Source organism: Nomascus leucogenys, chromosome 15, assembly GCF_006542625.1.
Source record: "Nomascus leucogenys isolate Asia chromosome 15, Asia_NLE_v1, whole genome shotgun sequence".
NCBI lineage: Eukaryota > Metazoa > Chordata > Mammalia > Primates > Hylobatidae > Nomascus > Nomascus leucogenys.
This window is the reverse complement of record NC_044395.1, coordinates 78,506,742-78,531,725: the sequence shown is the minus strand read 5'-3', so window position 1 is coordinate 78,531,725 and position 24,984 is coordinate 78,506,742. Positions and strand designations below refer to the sequence as shown.

Sequence of the window (24,984 nt, the reverse complement as noted above, 5' to 3'; positions counted from 1 at the left end):
CTATCTTCACCACCACATGGCCGGCCCCACCCATGGGATGCAGGCGTGGGCATGGGCAGCCCAGCATGGTAGGGCACTGAGTCCTAGCCCCAGCCTGCTCCACGGGATGCGTGACCTTAGGCAAGTCACTTCTCCTCCCTGGGCCTTGGCTTCCTCCTTCAAAAAGACGGGGTTGGCCCGGATCAAGGCTTCTCCGCTGTTTTTCCTGCCGTGCTCCTAACAGGGCAGAGACCTTGAGATGCAGAGTCTGAGGCTGTACTGTAAATATTCAAGTGACTTTGCCTGCCATCCTCTGTATTTCTTGTTTAATGCCTCGGTTTGGAAGGCAGCATGGCAGAGGAGTTTGAATGAAAGACTCTGGAGCCAAACGGCTGGTACCTGTCACTAACAAGCACTGCGCCCTTGGGTAAGTCAACTAATCTCTCTGGGCCTCAGTTCCCTCATCTGTAGACTGGGAAAATAATAGTCCCTACCTCCTTAGATTGTTATGAGGATTACACGAGTTGCTATACATGAAGTGCTTAGAACAGTGCCGGCACATGAGAAGTCCTACAGAAGGGCAACGTATGATTATTAATAAAAAAGTAACCTCCCCACTACAAAAATCTTCAGGTAACACTAGCACCCCGGTGACCTGTGTCAGGCTGTGGTGGTGACTCTCCAGAGTGGGAAGCCTGGGCCTCAGTGACTGCTGAGTCCTCCCCTCTGTGACGTTTCCTGCTGTCCACTTCTTCGCATAACCATCTTTCCCATTCTTTAAGGCCCAACTCAAGGGACACCTCCTCCATGCAGCCACCCTAGGTCCTACCTGGAAGGCACCTTTCCTTGGCAGCCCAGGAGAAGCAGTATGGGATGGGTGAGGGAGGAGCTTGGGTCCCCACTGGGCCCATGAGACCCAGGCCTGACTCTGAGACGGAGCCTGGACTGGAGCACCTCTGGGATCCTGTCCCCAGTGACATTCTCTAAGGCCAGGTGACTCCGGGGTCCTGCTTAGCATGCCCATAAGCCTAGTGGAAAGGCAACACCCCCTCTGGACTATACATTACCTACTAGATTAAAATACTGGATGGAGAACAGAAAAGTGTCACTAAGCAGATGGCCTGCCACATCTGGAAGGTGGTGAGACACCTTCGTCAGGCAGGAACACACGGATCTGGGGATCAGAAATGTTTAGGGAGGAAGTGCTCTCTTTGGGGGTGGTGCTTCTGGCTGTCCTGCGGCCCAGTGCCTGACTCCTCACTCCCAGGCCTCCTTGTGCAGCTACGTGATTCTGCCAGGTACCACCTACCTCACCCAGGCTCACACCACCATGAACATCACCTATAGCTAGGGATGTTGGCCGTGCCTGGGGCTGGGCAGGAGCCAGGACGTCCCCTGCCCTCTGCAAAGCCTTTCCATGGCTCCCCATTGCCCTCAGGATAAAGTCCCAAATCCTGAGCTTAGCTTACTAAGTAAGAAAGAAGTTTCCCTTCCTGTCTCCTTCTTACTCTCAGGGGAACATCCTCTATTTTAAGAAGCCTCTCCTGACTTTGAGTTTGGGGCCCCTCCCCAGTGTTCTCACAGGTGCTGTGACTTCCTTTGGGCAGGTCTGTCTCCCCGATGGGACTGTGGGCTTCTGATGGGCAGGGAGCATGTCTCTTGTATCCCTGATTTCCCAGTACCTGGCTCTGTGCTTGGCATGGGATTAGGGCTCAGTGAAAGGGAGGGAGGCAAGAAGAGAGGTGGAGGGAGAAAGGGAAGAGAGGAGGGAAGAAGGGAGAGAGGGAGGGAGAGTGAGAGAGGAAGAGAGGAAGAAGGAGGAGGAGCATGAGGAGGGAGAGCTGCCGCTTGGCTTTTCTGGAGCACAGCTATTGCATACAGCAAGGTATAGAGGCACACCTGGGCCTTGGATGCCCTGGCAGTTAGGGGCACAGATGGAGAGCATCTCTGCAGAGAAGAAGCTGACCCAGAAGCACCATCTCAACTGGGAGAGGGGCACTTGTCGGAGTCCCCATTTCTCCAGCCACTACAGATGCTTAGGGCCTCAGCACCCTCCCCTCCTCCGGCACCCTCCTCCCTCCCAGAAGAGCTGGAGTGGGACTGGGGTGGGCCTTACCATGGGCCTTGGCCTTGTACAGAGCAGCTGTCAGCAGGAAGCTCACAATGTCCCCTGGTGCCACATCCTCTGTCCTCACTAGGACTATGTCATCACCCACCGCCTTCATGTCCACCAGGGCACCACCGGCTGCCAAGCTGGACAGCTGATAGGGGCCCTTACCTAGCACTGGAGAGAAGTGGCCCCATCAGCAGCCTGGCCCCCCGGCCTGCCCGCCTCCCATACCTCCTGCCCCACCCCTTGGCAGCAGTGGGGTGGGAGGGCAAGCTACCAAGGAGGAACTCTTGATGGCATCCTTCATCCCAGATCTCAGGGACCTTGATGACCCTGAGAAGGAAGGGACAGGATTCCCAGGCTGCCAGCCCCTGAAAGGAACAGACCCACTGCACAGTGCCTGAATCACTTCACAGGGAGCCAGGGAAGAAGGCCACCCACAGGGAGCACCTGGGCCCCCCAATGTCTCTCCACAGCCTTCCCACTGCCTGAAACTTCACCATTACAGCCACTGCTCTATTCAAGGTCCCCTCTGGAAGAAGACATCAGACCAGGTTTCTGCCCACCCCGGCCTGAGGGACGATAAACCTGTTAGTGTTTATCTAATTATTTCAAACACATGTCACTGTTGAGTCTTTAGAATTCCTGTGGTTGTCAGTATAGATTGGCACAGAGCACGGGCTTCCTGGACAATCACCTTGTAAGGCTTTTCCTGCCTCTGCTGTGCCCCCGCCCTCCAATGCCTCCTCCCCACGGCTGCTGAGCTGCCCTCCCAGCCATGCCCCCTGCTGGGATGCACCAGTGGCTCTCCATGGCCCTCAGGACAGAATCTAAAGAGCCCAGCTTGAATTCAGAAGCCCTTCAGCCCTCAGCCCCTGCCCACCTCCCACACTACCCCCCCACGCCCTGGCTCCTGCCATGCTGAACTTCTCTTGCTCTTCCTGGAAGGAGCAGTGGTGTTATTTCCCAGATCACATCTCATCACACCGTTCCACCCACTCAGAGTAGTCCTCCCCATTTTGTGCCTGGCAAACGCCTACTCAACCTCTGGGGCCCAGCTCAAATGTCACCTCCTTGTGAAGCTCTCCCTGCACCCTCTCCTGCCACATGCAAATGTTGTCCCTCCTCCTCTGTGCCCCACCAGCTCTTGCAGCATGGCACACACCAGTTATAGCTCTTCAGATGAGGATCTGGATGGGAGGTCCACATCTGTCACCCCCACTAGATGGGAGACAAGCAGTGCTGGCTGTGCTGGAAAATGGCTAACAATGAGCTCTCAAACAAAAAAAAAGTGGTTTGTAGGGCTTGCGGATTTCCATGGCGTAAACACTCCCACCAGAGGTCAACTGGAAACTACCAACTGAATGTGGAGTTAGGAACACAATGGGTGCTAGAGAGGCGGCGTGAGCCTGCTCTGCACACCGCTGTGGCAGGACTCAGGGACCACTGACTTCCCAACACCTGGCGGGCCTGGACCAGAGCAAATGCTAGTAGAACGGAGCAAGGATGGGTGAGTGGGTGGGTGGGTAGGTGGAAGATGCTAGAAACAGCTTGTCCTTTGCCAGTTACTGCCACCCAAAATGCCATGGAAGAGAGAAAACGGAACAGCTCCATCTTGCTGAAATGTCTTGCCTGATGTCAGACAGATCCTGTCTGTCCCAGGGACCACAGTTCCCCCATTGCAGCCTCATTCCTTTACCAGTTGAAGGTCTGGGGCTGTCAAGAGCCCCTGGGGACTAGCATTTTGGCAGAACTGCAGTCCTGTGGATGCTCATGCTACACCCTGGTCCAGCCGTCATCTCGCAGGCCCCCAGATGGTATCCTGTCTCCAGTCTCTCCCCTCCACTTCACCCACCACACTCAAGCCAAAATCTGATAATGTAGGCAACTGAGGAAAAAGCCCTGGGCCTCTGCCCACATAGGCCTGCTCCTGGCAGCACAGTCCCTGGAGGAGGGTCAGGATTGGAAGTCAAAGGCGAACAGCACTGAGGACCAGATGAGCATCTCACTCTGCCAAGGTCTGACCCTGGCCCAACTGGATGAAGTTCAGTGCTAAAAGCTACTCCTGGGCAGCCCTTCTCTACCCCCACCAACCCAATCCCGGTGATTAAATTGATGAATTGGCTCTAAACTGGACATTAACCTCCCCTGGGTCTTTGGTTATGACCTGTGTTTTCACCCTCGTTAATCTAAATGTCAGAGCATCTCCCAGAACCCTGCGACCTTGGCTGAGTTTGAAGATGAATGTGGCAGGCCACGTGTTTTGTTCCACCCATAGTCAGAAAGGGCAGTTTGTGCCTGCTTTTGCCAAAAGCTAATCTTCGGGGAACCCAAGGTGGGCCTGATGAGCTAGATTATGAAGGCGGAGGAGCTGGCGCATCAGTGAGAATGGGGTTTTTCCTTCCTGTTGGGGCTGCCCTGCCGAGCACAGTCCCTGGGAGCCGGCCTGCCTGGGCCCCAGACAGGGGCTGCAGGAACTGCTGAGGATAGAGGTGCAGGACACCCCTGGGCCCTGCACTGTCAGGGCTCTCTCTGCATAATGGGGGCCCTCCCAGCCCAGGTCACGGCTCTTCCAGGGCCAGCAGCGCCTCGGGATGGCTGATGCTGTGTGGTGTCAGGACAGGGCTGGCAGTGCCTGAGCCCCTGAGACTCTGCGTGGGGAAGAGGGGCTTACCTTTGTTAAAGAAGTCACAGTCATATGCTGAAAGAGAGAGAACAGGGACTTCCTGAGAGCCAGCCCAGAGCCTGGAACAGACAGACAGAGCCAAGGCTCCCAGCATCCCAGCCTCCCTTCTTCCCCAAGTGCTGGGCCTGGCCTGCCTCCCACATGTCAAGATTTGGGAATGGTCATGGATGCAGATGTCGTAAGTGAAGGAAATAGAATGGCTCCTCTCTGGGCCGACAGCACGAGGCTCAAAGACTGGCACACAGTGGGCACCTCAGCGATGTGTCAAGTAAATGAACAAACAAATGAATGTTGAAAAGAAGTGGGTGTATTTTGTGTGGCGCCAAAGAGCAGGATTAGAACCAAGGGGTGGGAGTTTTAATCAGAAATGTTGCGGAAGGCCCCCAGAGGAATGCAAGCACAAGATGGAGGTTGGTCTTCCAAGAGCCTTGGGTGGGAAGGGGACCAGGAGCCCCCAGCATCCCCGGCTTCTTCAAGCCCCTTGCACTGCAGAGGCGCTTCCACCAGCCAAGCTGTGAGAAGCTCCTGCAAGCGTGAGCTCAGCGTGCCCTCTAGTGGTCATTCCCAGCACCACACCCTGTTCCCCTAGCCCCTCAGCTGCAGATTCTCAGTCCACTGGGGTGTGCCTGGGACCTTGCAGGAGACCCCTAAAGCCAGCAGCAAAGCCATGAGGAGCCAGGCGGATGGACCTGGGATAAAGCTGAGGAGCAGCATGCTTCACACGTAGGCATGGTCTGAAGAGAGCCACTGACTCACTCCACACCCCAGACCACAAGGTCAATGCATCTGGGGTCACTCTCCAGAAAGACCACTAGGAGTCAGGAGACAGGCCAGCCGTGTGGCTAAGGGCACGTGCCTGCCTCTCCCTCTATCTGCAGACTCAGAAGGCTGAACCAGAAAATTAGAAAATCGCTAAGTTTCTGGTTTCCAAGGTGTACCCAGTCAAGGGATGGTAGCCGAGAAGAGTCATTAAAAAGCCAGCTCTCTAGAGTCAGACCTGAGTTCAAATCCCACCTCCCTCACTCATCAGCTGTGCATACTGGACCAAGTTACTTAACGTCAGTGAAATTTAGTGCCCTCCTCTAAGGTGGAACCGCTACATACATCTGCCCCATAGACCTCCCAGGGCCTGGACCAGGGTAAGGCAAAGTGCTCGTCTTGGATGTGAAATTTAAGGGGCTACCAAAAATCTCAGTAATCAAGATAAATACTATTTTAATGCAATATTTTTAAAACATCAAAGATAATGCAAAAAAATCCATGATAAATAAAATATCACAATTTAAAAATAAAGACAAGATCATTTACAGTCTCCCACTGAGCGAGAGTAGAGACTGAGACAAAAGGAAACATTAATACTATTGATCCTTTGACAGTTTGCTCATCACAGTATTTTTACAACAATTTTTATTTTACAGAAATATTATATTGAAACATTATTTCTCTTGATTACTGCATTTTTGATGCCCCCTGAAACCTTGTACCCCAGGTAAGCACCTCAATCACCTCCCCATAGTCTTGCATGTTAAATGAAGTAATGCACACAGGCACAAGGCCTGGCACACACTGGACCCTCAGCAAGTTTCCTTCTGCTCCATCTTCTTCCTTTGGCATCTTGCCTGCAGGCCTCAGGGCTCTGGACATGTCACTACCCGGGTGTCCGTGAAAAAATAACAATAATCCCCACATTAGCACAGGGCAGTGTGCCAAGTGCTGTACACGCAATGCCTTGTTTAAACCACACAACACCCTACAAGGTAGAAGAAGTTATCTTCACCCCTCTATTACAGACGAAGAGACTCAGAGTGTGAGGAATACGTCCCAGGCCAACTCAGTGGAACTTGGGGCCAAACTCAGTCAGTCTGACCCCAGAGCACAAGGCTGTGTAATGGCCATTGCACCCCAAGGTGAGGTGCTTGCACGAGGAAAATCCTTTGGTGCGTGGGAATAAATAAAAAATAATCAATGAAGAATTTAGCCTTCTTTATATTTTCTTTCATCTTTTAAATATTAATTTTTAAATCTATTTACATATTTTACATGAAGAGTATATCTATGGATGCATATCTATGTATGTATATGTATGTGCACAAAATGATTTTACTTGATAGGGGTGTGCAATGAAAAGCATCTGCAGACCACCATTACTCTGAATAAACTGATCATCTGTGCTGCCTCTGATGGGACCTGCAAACCTCAGCTGACAAAGGACTTCTATATTCATCACCCAATTTGGTCCTCAGAGTCAACCTGGGGGGCAGGTCTATTCCTGTTTCTCAGACAAGAAAATTGAGCCCCAGAGAGGTTGGGTGAGTTGTTTGAAGTCACATAGCTTGCGAGTGGTAGCTCCGGGTCTAGGCTCCTGACTCTTCTAACAAAGTGGCTACGAGCACAGGTTCGCATTGGACTCTCTAGGGATGAACCCTGGCTCCACCACTAACCTTCAGCATGTTACTTGATCTCTCTCTCTAGGCTGTTTCTTCAACTATAAAATAGGAAATATATAGCCCTGTTTCAAAGGGTAGTTGTAAGAATTCAATGAATAACACGCCCAAAGCAGTTGGTGCTTGGTACATTCTAAGTACTCAGTAAATGCTAGACAGACTGCCAGTACCCCTAGGGCATGCCCACAGGGGACACTCTACTCTGTCCCCTCGGGTGATTGGGACACTCACGGCAGAGGCGGGGGGTTCGCCAATCAACAGCCACCCCATGCTGGCAACACTGGTGGGCATAAGCGGAGACGCTGGCACAGAAGCACTCACAGTCACCACCCCGGCTGCAGCCACATGTGTCCGTCAGGCAGTTTGAGTAAAACCAAGTGACATCAACCTGGAGAAGGTCAGAAGTTAGAGGTCACAGGACAGATCCCAAATGTCAGATCTGCATCTTTTCAGCTGATGACTACCAGCACCAACATGAAGGGACCACGGGATAGGGTGAGCTATCCTGTCTCATGAGGTGTGAAGGGAGAAGGACAAGGAAGTGAGAACTCCATGGTCCAGGCAGATGCCCACTTTTGAGAACTAAGCTCTCTTCTCTCCTGAGTCTGGGCTGTTTGATCCAGGAGCCGAGAGTGGCTGAACAGGGGTAGAGCCTGAACTGCCTAGCCAGGGCCAGAGACAGCCAAGGCCAATCTGACAGCAGCCTTCAAGGCCTGCAGGGTGTCATGCAGTGCTGAGCCCCAGCCTCCTCTGTGTGCACTGAAGCAGAACAGGCAGTAGGTGGTGCCTCAGCATGAGGGCTTTGGGTCCACCATTTAGAAGAACTTCATGATAAGGAGAAAGGGCCAGATCAAGATGGGCTTGAAAAAGGCACAAGCTCTGTTTGCCTGGCTGTCTGTGCCTGGTCATCTGGGGAAATAGGACGGACTCATCTGAGCTGGCTGGAGGCAGGGGAACGGCAGAGGCAGATCTTCCCTGGAGTCTTCCCTGAGCTGTCTCCTCTGAGACATGGGGGAGTCTGAGAGCTGAAGAGATCCCAGGAAAGTGGAGGGGGCACTCGAGAGGGGCCGAGGCTGGGGTCCACTCACCACAGGGTGGCAGATCTCAAACACCTCACTGAGCAGGATGCTGCACTCCTTCTTGGCAAATGGTTCTCGGAGAGGATTCAGGACACACATATCCCGAGGATCGAGGGTGTCTGGGCACTGAGGGGCAAAGGCAGGGCTTTTGACCTCCCTACTTGCCAAATGCCTGTTGCCTGATGTGACAGACAGATTTTAGGGTGGCCGCCATGATCCTTGCCCCCTGATATTCATGTCCTTGTAAAATCCCCTCCCCTTGAGTGTAGAAGGGACCTATGCCTTGCCTCAAACCAACAGAATATGGCCCAGGTGATGGGATGGACGTGGCCATGTGTATGTGATCACACGATTCCCAACATGAGATCCCAGAGCCCATCTTGCTGGAGTCTCTCCCTTGCTGGCTGTGAGGAAGCAAGCAGCCATGCTGGAGGACCCCACATGGATGGAAGTGTCAGTGGTCTCTTGGAGCTGAGGGTGGTCTCTGGCCAAAAGCTGGCCCAAAATATGGAAGCTCTCAGTCCTGCAGTTGCAATGAGCTGAATGTAATCAACAACCACATGAGCAGATGAGGATGCGGTTCCTTCCCCAGTGGAGCCTCCAGATGAGAGCCCAGCCCTGGCTGACACCTTGATTGCAGCCTTGTGAGACACTAAGCAGGGAACCAAGTCAGGCCGTGTCCTGACTCCTGGCCCACAGAAACTGAAATAATACATGTGTGTTGTTTAATGCCACTAAGTCTCATAAAATTGTTACATAGCAGTAGATAACTAATACAGATGTTTCTGATGTCTGCTGAATCTCCTTCCTTAGACTACATTTTCACTGGAGAACCCCACAGTATGCCAAATGGGATTAGCAAGAGAGAAATATGATGTACATGTGGGTGTGGGGACAACAAGGGTTAGTCACCCACTGAGCTTCTCTAAAGTGGGGGTGTGTTAGGGCGCACTTTTCAGAAGCTGTGGGAACCCTTGTCCCACCTCAGGATTTCAGAGGCTGTGGGAACAGCCCTGCCCCACCTGGAGCAGTTGAACTCCAGGCCATGCCTGACTGCTTCCCTTACCCCAGTCTACATAGGCTCATCTCCGTGTACTTCCCAGCAGGGCATTAAGATCACTAAGTCCAGGAGAGGCAAATATGTAACATTCATATCACCACTCTCCACTGCTGCTTCTATGGCAGACATAAATAATCGATCACAGTCCTCCTTCCAGCTGAGCTTGACACAGATCTTGGATGTTTCTCAACATAGCTCCCAAGCAGTCTCTTTTGACCAATCAGAGTTGTCACATGAAGTGAAATCTATTCATCACCCCTCTCTTGGCCCAGTCCCCTCTCTTTGCAGAGGATTGCAGAGATGGGACTTACTCAAGGTCACCCAGAAAGTCAATGGATGACCCAAGACAAGAACCCAGGTCTCCTGCTCTCAACTTAGTGCTGTTTCCCCCACAGCTCACAGATTGGCAGCCTCAGTTAGACATCTCTCAGACTGTCCTTTGGGCAGACCCCCTCATTTCTATCTCTACTAGTGCTGCCCTTCCTCTCAGAGACCTTATCTCTGATATATTCATCTATTTAAGCATGGCCCAGCCTTTAAGTGCCAGCACCACTCTCATCTCCTTCAGGAAGCCTTCCCTGATTGCCTCAACCCACCTCAGTCTCTCTTGGTCTCTTCTCTGTGCCAGACCTAGTGGCAGGCACTGCGGGGCATCATCATGAGTGACCATCTCTCCTGGGACAGACTTTATCACCTTCCCAACTCTCCACCACCCTACCAGGGTTTGGTCCAGGGTAGGGTGGGCAGCTGGATTTGTGAGACAAGACAATGCATGAACTTTGGGCCATAGGACAGAGTCTAGGGCTAGGGATGCAGTCAGAGGCTGAGAGAACATTGCAGGAGAAACCTTACACCAGCATCCCTCTTCCCTGACCTTGGGCCAGGTTCAGGGCTGGCAGCGCCCATCTGAGTGAGGGGCATAAGCCAGCCTGGAAGAGAGGCTTTACCTCAACTGCAGCCCAACTGCTGCCAAACTCCTGGGGGTTAGTTAGCTCTAGGTTCTCCGGGGTCCTCATCTCATTGATGGTTTTTAAGTCAAAGTTCCCACAGAGGCCCGCCAGCTGGCCCTGAAAGGAGAGAGGACACCATGGTCAGTTGCAGGCCTGCCAGGGGTGAGCTGTGGGCAGAGGGGTCACCATGAGCCCAGGAGTCTATCATAGACCTAGAAGCCACTGCTGAGGTCACAGTTTGAAGAGGGATGGAGCAATGTCAGAGGAGAAGGGGCCCAGAGCAGGGTGGAGGAGAGAACAGAGGCATGCTCTTCTTGGCTCCTCAGGGAGGGTACAGCTCACCCAAGGACACCCAGGGCTTGGCTCAGCCCCAGGCAGGAGCAGAAGGTCACTGCTCGTGTAAGTACCTGCCACTGAGGCCCAGCCTGGACGTGCACTGTGGTTCTCTGGTCCCACAAGAGGGTGATGTGCTCCCGTGGGAAATGCACCAGTGTGAAAAATCCCACTCGCCACGTGTGGACCTCCTGCTTGTCATCTAGGAAGCTCTCTGGACTCTAGAGGGACAGAGATGGTCAGTCCCGAGCCCAAGTGCCCCCTAGCGCCCAGGTCAGCTATGCCAGGCCCTCACCAATGCCTCTGCCTCCCTCATACCCTGACATTGGCCTCTGTATTCCTGACCCTGGCCAAGAGGAATTCAGTCTGGGCTCCTAACTCAGTGGCTCTCCAAGAGAAACTGCTATGGTAAGGAAGCCAGTCCTCGGCCCTCTTCTGCCCCAACCCCTGGTAAACTATAAATTGTCTACACAACCTTCACAGGCACTGAGCCTTACAGGTTTTCCGGAGTCATCATCAAAGACAATGAGTGAGTTCCCAACGCTGACGGAAATAAATTTCCTGCAGATCATGCCAGAGCTGTAGCAGTTCACATTCTCTACAATCACAGAGAAGCTGACATCCGACGTGCTCTGAGGAGAGAATAAGTGAGTCCAGTAAAACAAGGGAGAAAGGAGATCCTGCCAAGAGGTACAGAGGTGGAGGAACACGCACTCCGGAGTGGCTTTCAATCCACCTCTACTTTGCGTTAGCTGAGCTGTGTGACTTTGGGCGACTTCTGTTCTCTGAAGCTGTTCTGGTTTTGGATGCCTAGTGCAGTGTTTAACATGTAGTGACTCCCCAAAATATCTGATGAATGAATGTATTAAAAAATATATAATAGGGATGATTGTGTTGATAGGGTATGGGGAAGAGGCACCGTCTCACATACATCCTTGATGCTAGTGTAAGCTTTTTGAAGGGGAATTTGCTGGTATCGAATATTTTAAATGTATGTAGCTTTTTATACAGCAATTCCACTTCAAGAACCTGGGGATACATCCACACAGGTATTCACTGCAGCATTTAAATATTGGAGGCAACCTAAATGTCCATCGATGGGGAAAAAATAAAGCAAACTAGAGGGCATTATTTCTGTAGAATTCTACACAGCTGTTCAAAAGAAAAAAGTGTGTACCAACTACATGAAATCAAGTCCAAGGTATCCTCTTAAGTGAAAAAAGCACATTGTAGAATCTTATTCACATAAACTAAACAAAGTGCGTGTGTGTGTGCATGTGTCCATGTCACGCAGAAAAATGTTCTTGCAGGATTCATCCCTGACTGGAGTGGTTATTCAATGGGAGATAGGAACAGAAGAAATGGGAAGGGGAATATTTGTTTTTAATATACACTGCATTAACCTTTAAAACTTTTTAAATAAAATGAGGTCAATTATCTTGATCTTGTGGAGTTACTGCAATTATGTGAAAGACTCTAGGACAGTGCCTGCCCTATAGGTAGGATTCTTTCCATAAAAGGTTTTGTCATTGTTATTATTATATGTTATTTTTATTATTGATGTTACCCTTATAAGATGAGATAGGCTATTAGCAAAACCATGTCCCCTGGGCGACACTCCTCCACCACGTCAGTGCCCATTCCTCCTGGGGTAGGGATCCTGCCTTTACTGTGCCCCCCACATCACCAGTTTTCTTCCTCCAGGTGAGCTGAAAATTATAACCTGTGACTCTTTTAAGCACACCAACTCTCCAGTCAGATTTCTTGGTCAAACTTGACCCCAGCTCTACCACTGACTGCTGTGTGACCTTGGGCAACTTACCTAACTTCCCTTAGCCTGAATTGTTACATCTATAACATGGGATCCATAAACTTTACCTTGTAAAGCTGCTGTGATATTTAAGTGAAATAATCCACAAAATATGGCTCAATAGACCCCTAGGTACATAATACAGCTCAAAAAGCATTAGCTCTTGCTATTATAGACAGGAAAAAGCATTGGGACCCAATAGAGCAAGATGATAACGGTGAGCAGACAGGCAGTGTGGTATCTCAGGACTGGTGAGCTCCATCCAGCCCTGAGCTTGCGCCTCAGCACTTCTTCCAGTCTCTAGATAGCCCCGCCTCAGGGCTTAGATCCCCCACCACCCAATCCTGCATCAAACTGGAGTCCAGAGCACCAGAGTGCCCTGACAGCTGTGCACGGAGCCAACTGGGCAGAAACATCTGGGAACTCACCTTGACCAGGTGCACTTTGCATGCCCCCACGAAGTCAAACGGGAGCCCATCAAATGTGCGGTAATGCCGGTCACCATAGGCAGTGCAGGTGGAGGCGCAAGGGTGGAGGGTGCACTGGAATGAGCCCCGCTGGCACACACTGAAAAACACATGCCCAGACCAGTTCGCAGGGCACACCTACCCCATACCTGAATACTCACGACAGAGCCATGGCTTATCGAATGCATGAGCACTGTGTCCCTCGGCAAAGAGGTCAACAAACACCAACCTCTAACAGGACCCTGGAGGGCAGGATTGTAATTTCATGCAGGAGACACCAGGGCTCAGAGAGGTTATGAAACACAGCCAATAAATAATGGACCTGATGTTTAACCCAGATCTATTTAACTCCAAAGTCCATACTCCCTTTACCCCTCCATTCATTCACTTACCCATTCATTCAACAAATATTAGGTGCCTACCATATCTCAGGCATTATTCCAAAATTTTGTGATACTTCAGTGAATAAAACAAAAAGAAAACTGTCTGCCTCTCAGAATGTTTATTCTAGAGGGAGAAGAGACACACTAAATAAAAAATAATAAGGCAGTGCGAGTATGTACTATAGCGCATTAGAAGGCAATGAGTGTTATGGGGGAGCAGGATACAGGTCACTGGGAATGCGGGTGGAGTGGGTTACAATTTTAAATAGGGTGGTTGGGGCACATGTAAGTAGAGACATAAAGGAGGTGACAGAGTTAACTCCATGGGCATCTGGAAAAAGGGTGTTTCAAACAAAGGGTACAGTCTCTCCAAAGTCTGTGGGGAACACTCGGGAGACAACATGGCTAGAATGGAGAGTGCAAGGGCAAGAGAGTAGAAGAGGAATTCAGAGGGGCAATGGAGGGTCAGGTGACATGGGTCCAATAAGGCCACTGCAGGAAGGTTAGCTCCTGCTAGGAATGAGGGGGGTGGGCATTGGAAGACTTCATCATTGGAATGACACTATGTGATTTATGTTCCACTCTGGCTGCCGCACTGAGCCTAAGCTCAAGGGTGTCAAGGGGAAGCAGAAAGACCAGTTGAGTGGCTACTGCAGCACATCAGGGAAGAGATCATGGCAGCCTGGAGCAGGGTAACAGCAGTGGAAAGAGTGAGAAGTTGTCAGATTCTGGGTGTATTTCGAAGGTAGAACCAAAGGGATTTGTAGACAGGTTGGATATGGGTAGTGAAAGACAAGACTCGAGGTTGACTCCAGGTTTCTTGGCCCGAGCAACTGGGAGAATGAAGTCTTCATCAGCTCAGATGGGGAAGGCTGAGGGAGAAGCAGGTTTGAGGGGGAAGATCAGATGTGCTGTTCTGGACATGTTGAATTTGAGACCTGCGTTAGACATACATACGGTGATGTCAAGTAGGCAGCTGGATGTGTGAGCCTGGAGTTGAGAAGTATGGATTGGACTAAAGGTAGAAATCTGGTAGTCCTCTGCCTATGGATGGGCCTTGTAGCCATGAGATTGGGAGAGTTCATCAAGGGAGTGAGTATAAATACTGAGAAGGAGGGGTCCCTTGGGCCGCTCCAATAACAAGAGGTTGGAGAAGAGGAAGAACCAATGAAGGAAGCCGAGAAGTAACAGGAAGAGAGTTCGGAGGAAAAGCAAGAGGAGGTGGTGTCCCAAAAGCCACAGGAATGAAAGTATCAAGAAGGAGGGAATAATGGAAAAGTGATCAACTGTGTCAAATGCTGCCCACACACAGGTCTAGGAAGGTGAGGACTGAGAAAGGCTAACTGGATATGGCAATATGAAAGTTACTGGTGACCTTAGTAGGAATAGTTTCGATGGAATGATGGGGAAAATGCCTGACCGAAAGGGCTTAAAGGGGAATGGGAGAACAGGAAGCTGAAACAGCAAGTATAGGAAAAGTGTTCAGGGTGTTTTGCGATAAAAGACGAGCAGAGAAATGGAGCAGTTCCTAGGAGGTTGGAAGTTTTTCAAACGATATATTTTTATGCAATAGGGATGAGCCAGTAGAGAATGCAAATTGTTTACATGGGAGAAAAGAGGGAGAGATGCTGCAGTGGTTCCCTTAGGAGGGCAAGTGAGGAACTAGGACCCAGACGACAAGTGAAGAAACTTCACTTTAGATAGGAACACGGACACTTAGTTCATCTGTTGTACAGGCAAAATACATGGGTACAGAGCCTGGAAAGTTCTCTTCTCATGGCTTTAATTTCCTCAGAGAAATAGGAAGCAGGATCATCAGCTGAGAATAAGAGGGGAGGAGGTGTCAGGGCTTTGAGGAGAGAGGAGAAAGAGTGGAATAGTTATCTAGTGTGATGAAAGAGCAAAGGAGACCCGGGAAATACGGTCCGAGAGCCCATCAGCTCTAAGGGCCTTTTCGACCCTTCTGAGCCCATGAATTTAAAACGAGAGCTGGCAGCCGGGTTTTGCACATCCCTCCAGTCGCATTCAGCTGCATGGATGCAGGTACAAAGGAAGTAAAGGTGTGGGTGTCACCAGGGTTGTGGTTTTGCCAAACAAGTAGGGCAAAGCAGGAGGAGGAATAGAAGTGGGGCTGCATTCAAGGAAGTGATTATGGTTCTGGACCACAGGTTGAGGTAAAAGGGAAGGGGAGACATCAAAGGGGTGAGAGGCAGCAGAGAGGTGGTAGGGATCATGGATGAGAAATCCCGGTGGGGTTGCAGGATTGAGGGAGTCAGGGTGTGAGAGGGAGTGGAGTAGAAAGACAGAAGGTGAGGTGAGACGCATTGGGATATGGGCTGGGTGAGTTATTGGGAATGGCAAGATCTACAAGATGACCTCTCACTCCACTAGGGTGGAGAAAGATCTTTGGAAGAGAGAGGATGAAGAATCTGAGATGTTGGGAGATACTAGAAGCACCTCTAAACAGATACTAAAATCTCCAAGAATTAGAGAAGGAGTAGGGTTGGCAAGAGTCACAGAGCTCAGTGCCAAAATCTTTAGAAGTAAAGGGGCATGACCCAGGGCTCTGTGTCTGATAGCAACAGTGAGGGACAGGCTCAGTCATGCACTGACTCCATGCGGCTTCCTAAGCCTATGTATCCATCCTGTCATTCACCCACCAACATGACCTATGACTCATCCATAAATGCATAACTGCTGGAAATACTCCCACTGTGGCTGACCATGTTGCCAACCATGGCTACACGGAATGTAGAGCTGGGAAGGGATGGGCAGCCAGGCTCCATCCTGGTAAAGAGATCCCAGCAAATGCTCGAGTTACACCAGCGCAACACATCTCCAGCACCCACCTCCCCATGGGAGAGCAGCTGGCATCTGGGCCACAGTGGCAGGTCCTTCGAGGGCAAATGTCAAGGTTTGTCCATGTGTTAGGAGGTAGAATTTTTACAACTGAGTTAAAAAGTAAAAACTTCCCCATCTATCTCCTAGTTTTCTATGGAAGAGAGGACATCCACCCTATGGCCAGTCAGCCTCTCCTATGAAGGCAGATGCCTCCTCGTGTCAGGGTTCCAAATCCTAAATAATCCCAGCTCTTCGACCTTGGCTCCAGACTCCTCACCACCTCTGCCTTGGATCTGATTTCTGAGCACAATGCACTCACAGGAGAGGATTCAATGTAACTCAGTTACCCCCTGCCTGAGGGTGAGGGTGCTGCTACAGGGGCTGGAGTCCAGGGAACTGATGGAAGTGAATCCTTCTCAGGGCCTGAGCACCCCTAGGCAAATCCAGGCCAGCCATCCCCAGTCTCTCACCTCATGTGCCTGGCATCCCTGGTCAGCTCTGGCTCACCACAGTCACAAAATCCCAAGAAAAAAAATGAGCACACACCCTGTGCAGAGATCTGTGTCTTAACATTATACCCAGGGACTTCTGGGGTCAGCCAGCCAGGGCTCTGACCCTACAAGTACACTCTGATATATCTGGGGAAACCGGCCTTGGAGCAGATGGGCTTGACCATGACCCTGCTTCTAACACAGAAAGAAACACTATGGCCTTCCTCTAGGCCACAGAAACAGGGTGGTTTCAATCCCAGCATGGGACAGGGACTGGGGGCCATGCTCCAGCAAGCCAGATGGGTCTCTGAGATAGAACCTCTCTGAGCTCCTCTGCTGGGCCCTGGAGTTTCAGTGCCAGGGGCTTCCTGCTCACCTCAGGCCACCCCTAGCTCGTTCTCGAAATTGGAACAGTGAGTGGGTTTGCTCTCCAGCATCAGGGCACGTTTATCATTTCTCATCCCCTTCTCCGGCATTCTCTCTATCAGAAAGCTGAGCCTACCCACTGTCTACCCACCACTGTGTGGCCCACAACAGGCCCTGCAGAACTAGCTCCAGGTCTGTTTCCATAGAATCCAATCCAGATGCACACACTCCCACATATGCACACTTACATTACTAAACAAATACCCTCACACGTACTTTCATACACAAGAATGTACCCATTCACAGGCAAACACAATGCACACTTACACCGATATTTACTCACATGTGAATACAAATACGTATAGCCATTGTAAACATATATCCACACACTTTGCACATACATGTGCACACATTTTAAATGATCCATATGCACAAAAATATATATAAACACACCTGTCTACATAAACAAATTTCTAATTGTATATATTCACTGACATATTGAGATTTGTGAATGCCTGCCTTTTTATATACATCCATGTACATGCATGTTCACATATGCACATGTGCATTTTGGATTTGCACTCACACTCATATGTTCATATAAATATGCAAATTGTCATGGTTACAAATATGCATGTATACACATTCATATACATGACTGAACAAACACATTCATGTAAAAACAAAAATATTCCTTTGTATGCATATACTTCAATGTGTACACAAACCCCTGTACCACACACAACACACAAACACACAACATGAATACAAACATAATGAAATGGGAATGCTAGACTATACTCTTGATTATGCGCCCATATCCATGCCCCCTCCCAGCAAAAAAGCAAAGCCTGCTTGGGACCCTTACTTACCAGGTATGGCAAGGAGACATCACCTGGTCCCCAGGGAAATACTCCTTCCCCTTCCAAGTGCAGGGGCACTCATCTGGCAGGAAACATGCATCCCCGTGTCTGAGCAGACTGTAGAGACACAGCAAGCAGGCGGTCAGGAGAACACCCTTCCCATAGCTGCCATCTGTGGAGGACCCTGACTCAACCTGGATGCTCGGAAGTGGCTTCCAGCATTTACCCTAGAAGAGACTGACTGTGTATTCACTGCCCATCCTGCTGCTGCTCAGTGAGGTTCAGAGGGACCTTGGTAACTGGAAAAACCAGTAACAGACTAGGCCCAGCCTGAGTCTCTGTCATCCATCAAGAAGCGAGGCTTATCTCTACCAGCCACAGCCCCACTGACCAGGTGGATGCCAGTTGCTCCTCAGGCACTAGTTGTATACTAATGAACAGGCCATGGATATGGGTGATGACCCTCCTAACCAGGTTGTTCATGGAGCTCTCAGACCACAGGCCCCAAAGCTGCACTGCTGCCGTCTTCTAGTCTGGTTTCCATGAAATCTGACCACTCCCAGGCCGGAGCCACAGATGTCTCAGGGCATTTATTAAAGATCTCAGGCCATAGCATCATGCTAGATCAGGCATCAACAGGATACAGCCTGGGGCAGGGCTAAGAACACAAACTTTGGCAATAAATAATTTTTTGTTCAAATCCAGGATCTACCTGAAACAAGTTACTTAACCTTCCTATTTTATTTTTCAAAAGAATACAAGCACGTGGGTTAAAGAGGTAAAAAGAAAGGGTGCTACAGGCATTATACTCAAAGGAGTCTCTTGTTAGTGGCTCCTGTATCCAGATTTTCTGCCTGGAAGCACTTTCTGCACTATAGTACAGGATGATGGAACCCAAGCACAGCACGACGCCTCACTGAGGAGAGCAGACAGAAAATGGGGTTGAGGGCTTCTGAAGTGGCCAGATATCCAGGTCAGGATGTAAAATAGAAGGGATTAAAGTCAAAGTTCTAAATTAGAAATACAAGAGCAAACTAAATCCAAAGTAAGTAGTAAGAAAGAAATGAATATAAGAGGAGAAATTAGTGAAATAAAAAACAGAACAATAGAGAAAAATCAGTGAAACCAGATGCTGGTTCTTTGAAAAGACCAATAAAATCGACAAAACTCTGTCTAAACTGAATGATAAAAAGGGGGACAGGAATACTCAAATTACCAATATCTGGAACAAAGAGGAGATATTGCTACAGACTCTACTGATAGTAAAAGGAAAATAAGGAAATATTATGTACTATGTTAAGTGAATAAATTTGACAACTTAGATGGAATGGACAAATTTCTTAAAAGACACAAACTACAAATATTCAGCCAAGAAGGAACAGGTAAACTGAATTAGCCCAATATCTTTAAAGAAATTAAATTTGAAGTTAAAACTCTTCCAAGATTGGTAAATTCTACCAGGCACTTAAGGAAGAAATAATACAAGTTTTAAACAAACTCTTCCAAAAATTGAAAAGGAAATCATACTTCCAAACTCATTTTATAAGACCAGCATTAATCTGATACCAAAATCAGACAAAAACATCTCAAGTATGGAAAACCACAGACCATAGAATATTAAATAATACATCAGTCACAACTAGGGTTTATCCCAGGAGTGTAAGACTGGTTTAAGATTTTAAAAATCAACCAATGTAATTTGCAACATTTATAAAATAAAGGGAAAATATCATATACTCCAATAAAAAAAATCAATTGACAGGCTTGGTGCGGTGGCTCATGTTTATAATCCCAGCACTTTGGAAGGCCAAGGTGGGAGATGCCATGAGTTCAAGACCATCCTGGCCAACATGGCAAACCCCCTTCTCTACTAAAAATACGAAAATTAGCCAGATGTGATGGCCCATGCCTGTAATCCCAGCTCCTCTGGAGGTTTAGGCATAAAAGTCAGTTGGACCTGGGAGGTGGAGGTTGCAGTGAGTCAAGACTGAGGCACTGCACTCCAGCCTGTGCAACAGAGTGAGACTCTGTTTAAAAAAAAAAAAATCAATTGACAATTCAATACCCATTTATTGTAAAAAATTTGCAGCATAATAGAAATAAAAAGAAACTTCCCCAATCTGATAAAGATCATTTGCAAAAAAACTACAGCAAATGTTAGAATTAATGGTAGAAGATTGACTGCTTTATCCAAAACAAGACAAAGGCAATGATTTTTACTTCCATCACTTCTATTCAAAAGTATATTGTAAGTCCAATACAGCACAATAAGGCAAGAAACATGTGAGATGTAAAAATTTAAAATAAAGAAGTAAAACTATATTTATTCACAGATGACATGATCACTTACTGAAATTCTAAAGAATCTACCCAAAAAAAGCCACTAGAACTCATAAATGAATTTAGCAAGATTGCAGAATACAAGGTCAATATGTGAAAATCGACAGTATTTCTATATTGTGGCAATTAAAAAATGGAAAATTAATAAAATAATAACATTTATAACATCAACAAAAACAGCAAAATACCTATGAAAAATTCAATGAAAAATGTGTAAACCTTTACATGAAAACTATGAAATATTGCTAAGAGAAATTAATGAAGACCAATAAATAAGAAAATAATACCATATTTGTGGTTTGGAGGACTTACTGGTGCTAAGATGCCAATTCTCCCCAAATTGATCTATAAATTCAACACAGTTTCATTCAAAATCTCAGGGGCTTTTTTTTATAGGAATTGATAAGCTGATCCTAAATTTACTTGGAAATGCAAAGACCCAGAACAACTTTTTGAAAGAAGAGATAAAAGTTGAAGAACTCTCACTTCCTGATTTCAAGGCTTACTATAAAGCTTCATAAACCAAGAGAGTGGATATTGGCATGAAGACAGACAAATAGATCAATGGAACAGAAAAGAGTTCTGAAATAGATCCACGTGTATACAGTCAATTGATTTTTCACAAAAATGCCAAAGCAATTACATGGGGAGAGGAAAGTCTTTTTTAAAAAAATAGGGCTACAACCACTGGACGACCATCAAAAATAAAATAAAATGAAACATACCTTGACTCCATTTTGCAACATGTGTAAAATATAATACTTTTAAATAGGTCATAGGCTTAAATGTAAAAGCTAAAATTGTAAAGCTGGCCAGTTGCAGTGGCTCCCACCTGCAATCCTGGCATTTTGGGAGAATTTCTTGAGGCCAGGAGTTCGAGATCAGCCTGGGCAACATAGCAAAACCCTCATCTCTACAAAAAATTTAAAAAATTTGCCAGGTATGGTGGTGCACACCTGTAGTCCTAGCTACTCAGGAGGCTGAGGCGGGAGAATCACTTGAGCTAAGGAGTTCAAGGCTGCTGTAAGCCATGATGGCACCACTGCACCCTTGCCTGAGCAGCAGAGGAAGACTTTGTCTGTAAAAATAATAATAATTAATTAATTATTTAATCCATTAGTAAATGGATTTAATTGTAAAGCTCCTAGAAGAAAACATAGGAGAATATCTTTGCAACCTTGAGGACTAACTATAAAGAAAAAAATGATAAATTAGACCTCATCAGAAATGAAGGAGATTTTTAAAAGAAAAAAATTAGACATTATCAAAATTTAAAACTTCTCATCAGAAGTTTTTAGATACTTCAAGGCATGTTAACTAAATAAATAGGCAAACACACACTGGGAGAAAATATTTGCAATACATATGCCTGACAAAGGACTTGAATCTAAAATACATAAAAAATTTTTACGACTCAATCAAATAAAAAAAGACCAAATTTAAAATTCCGCAAAAGACCAGAACAGACACTTCACAAAGAAAGATACACGAATGGCCAATAAGTATATGAAAAATTACTCATAGTCATTAGGGAAATACAAATCAAAGCCATAACGAGATAGGACCATGTACTTGCTGAAATAACAAAAATGGAAAAGACTGAAAACACCAAGTGTTAGTGAGGATGTGGAACAGTCAGATTCTCATACACTGGACATGTAAAATTATCCAATCACTTTGGAAAACAGCTTGACAGTTTCTTATATAAATATGAATCTACCCTAGGACCCAGCAATTTCGCCCTGAAATGTTCATCCAAGGGAAATAAATGGCAACCTTAGTCAAAATAGTCCCAAACTGAAAACAACCCAAATGTCCATCAATGCTTGAGCAGATAAATAATTGTTTTCTTTTTTGAATCTCGAAAACTTTATTGCTGAGCCAAAGAATCCAGATCAAAAAGGTTTGTGAGTGTGTATGCATGTGTGTTTGTATATATATGGATCTTTTTATATAAAGTTCTAGAACAGGAATAACTACTATATAGTGACAAAAAGCCAGCCAGTGTTTGCCTAGCACTCACAGGGGTAGGATTGACCGGAGTATGAGGGAAACTTTGTTGGTGATAGAAATGTTATATATCTTAATTATGATGATATATACATAGATGTCAAAATTCATCAAACCATACACTAAAAGTAGGTACATTTTATTATATATAACACCTTTGCAGATAAATAATTGTATATTCATACAATGGAATACTACTGGGATAGAAAAAGGAACACACTACTGATAGATGCAACAATGTAGGTCAACCTCAAGAGTTAAGGAAGAGAAGCCAGGCCCAGAAGGGTGTATAGTGTATGATTCTATTTACATGAAGTTCTAGAACAGGCAGAACCTATCTATGCTGATGTGAAGCACAGCAATGCTGGTGGGGGCAGAACTGGCTGGAAAGGACTGACAAAAGACTTGTGTCTAGAATAGATAAACATTATATATTCACATTAGGGAATATATAGGGCGCCAACATTAGGGAATTTTCTGAGTGACAGAAATGTTCTATGTCTTCACAGGAGTGTGGGTTACAAGCAGGTATCAATTTGTCAAAGCCTAACACACGGTATGCTTAGGATCCATGTAATTTACTGTATATAAATCATGCATCACTTCCTAAAAGGAAAAAAAGAAAAAAGAGTGAGGCATCAAAAGCTGACTGGAGGCTCCCTATTTAAGGAGGACCAACCATTTTGTTGAGAAACTCCCAAAATGTCAGTTTCTGTTGTGTTTTTCTATTGGCCCAGCCAATTTTCAAGGGAAGAAATCTCTGTCATCTCTGGGCTGGGAGGCGAATGTTTCCATTCGCTGGGATTTCCCTTGCTTTTCACTGAATCTCCCTGTTTCCACGATGCATCTCACCCCTCCTGGTGCCTATAAGACCAAAGTCTCTGATTTGGTTTCTCTTGAAACTCTCCTTTCTCCTGCTGGATGCAGCGGAGCAGTGGTGTGACCCCAGTAGGAGCAATAGGGGATCTGGAGGCTGAACTCCTCCTTGCACAGACTTGCAACCCAACCTCCTGTCTCCCTCCCCCCACACCCCCTTCTATTTATTCCTCTTGGATGAACACTTCAGGGTGAACTGCTGGGTGCTCAGGTAGATTCATGTTTATATAAGAAACTGCCAAACTATTTTCCAAAATGCATGTACTATTTGTTTCTCCTTGGCCTTCCCCTCTGCAAGGCCAGTTTCTACACATCCACCCACATTCCTTCTTCAAAAACTACTGACTTTCCACTCTTCTCTCTTTTTCCCTGGGGATCTATATCTTTTTACCCCATTATCATTTCACTGTGGTTGTGGGAGGAAGCAGGAAAGAAAAAAAACACGTGCTTAATTCACTACATTTTACCTGAAGCCACTTAACTCTTCTAAGCCTCTGTTTTTTATGCTTAAAACAGGAAAAACGACACCTTCCTCCCAAGGTCATTATGAGAATCTTACAGGCCTGGGCACACTGCCTATCACCTAGTAGAAACACAATAAGTATTGGTCTCTTGCCCCTCTCTCCCTCATAATTGCATCAGACACCAATGAAGGGCTGGCTCACTGCCTTCCTCCTTCAGCCCCAAGCCTTGTCTCCAGCCACTTCCTGTGGGGTCTTCTCTGTTGCCCACCATCCATTACTCCCTCCTTGCTCTTAGCAGACCTGTCTGCATCTCTGAGCACCTGCTGTGTGCCCATCATGGGGAAGAGCACGCAAGGACTCAAGGCTTTGGCCTCGGTCCTCAAGGTGCCTTCAATTTGCAAAGTACCCTCTCTTTACCTTGTAGGGGACCTTTTCACTCCAGGGACCCCTCAGGGAGGTTATTTGCAAATGCATGGGATCCAGATGAGAAGAAACAATGCTATCTGCTCACATAGAGTGTTTACTCTGTGCCATTTTACAAATGAAGGAACTGAGGTTCAGGGTAATTAATTAACTCAATCAGGAAGTGGTAGAGCCAGGGTTCAAGCCTGACTCCAGAGTCTGTGCTCATTGTGCCTCACTGCCTAGTGGCCCCAGGGCCCTTGGCTCAGACCCTAGATTCAAAGAAATATGGAGGCACACAGACAGCCACAGACCGTTCTTTGGAGATTCTTAGATACATCATGGAGAAGGGCCTGGTGGCCAGACAGTCGGAACTCTCATACACAGAGGTGATCACGGGTCCCAAGGGTCCTAGGCAGTGGTTGTTAGGGATGGTTGGGCATCTTTGGGATCCCTGTCCCAGCAAGAGGATGTTCCAGGATGGTAGGAAATGCCTGCCCTTCCCTTACAAACTGAGACTGTACCAATTTCACTTTGACAAGCCCCTGAGCCATGTGTGTAAGCTCCTTAGAGGGCCTTTGATATAGCACGAAATGGGTCATTGGCCAAACTGAGCCTGGTCTCCCGGTCTCCAGTCCAGCGCCCCTTCCACTGTGTCTCTGTGGCCTTGCTACCACTCTTGGCAGTGAGTGACCCTCGGTTCCTGACCCCAGACACCCTGGCTTTTCCTGACCTCAGGCTGAGAGGCAGGCTGTACACACAGGATGGTGTCACAAGGGGCCTTCAGTGACAAAGATACTCCTCAAATGCCACTCCGGGGCCCAAGTGGCAGCAGGTGGTCAGGCCTAGGGTTGCTTGCAGGTTCTTTTTCAGACACTTGCCTGAAAGGGGCAGGCTCACAACCCACATTATGATTGCTATATAGGTGACCATCACGGACCTCACGTGCTCTGGGCCAGCGGCTGGGCTTGGAGTAAGGAGACTTGGGTTTTGGGTCCTGGCTCTTTGGGCACCACTTCCCTCCACGCTT

The 24,984-nt window shown here is 47.7% G+C and overlaps 1 protein-coding gene across 2 annotated transcripts in view; it reads right to left on the bottom strand.

The window, feature by feature from the left end:
- The window catches only part of OTOG (otogelin), a 98,897-nt gene that overhangs the window by 42,156 nt on the left and 31,757 nt on the right, over nt 1-24,984 (bottom strand). For both annotated transcript variants that reach the window (XM_030829330.1, XM_030829331.1), the window contains 9 exons: nt 17,872-17,979; nt 12,880-13,018; nt 11,139-11,273; nt 10,716-10,862; nt 10,306-10,425; nt 8,308-8,424; nt 7,451-7,607; nt 4,764-4,790; nt 2,096-2,263 (listed from right to left, as the gene is read on the bottom strand). In XM_030829330.1, the coding sequence (XP_030685190.1) occupies nt 2,096-2,263; nt 4,764-4,790; nt 7,451-7,607; nt 8,308-8,424; nt 10,306-10,425; nt 10,716-10,862; nt 11,139-11,273; nt 12,880-13,018; nt 17,872-17,979 (1,118 nt within the window). The remainder of the gene's footprint in view (nt 1-2,095; nt 2,264-4,763; nt 4,791-7,450; nt 7,608-8,307; nt 8,425-10,305; nt 10,426-10,715; nt 10,863-11,138; nt 11,274-12,879; nt 13,019-17,871; nt 17,980-24,984) is intronic.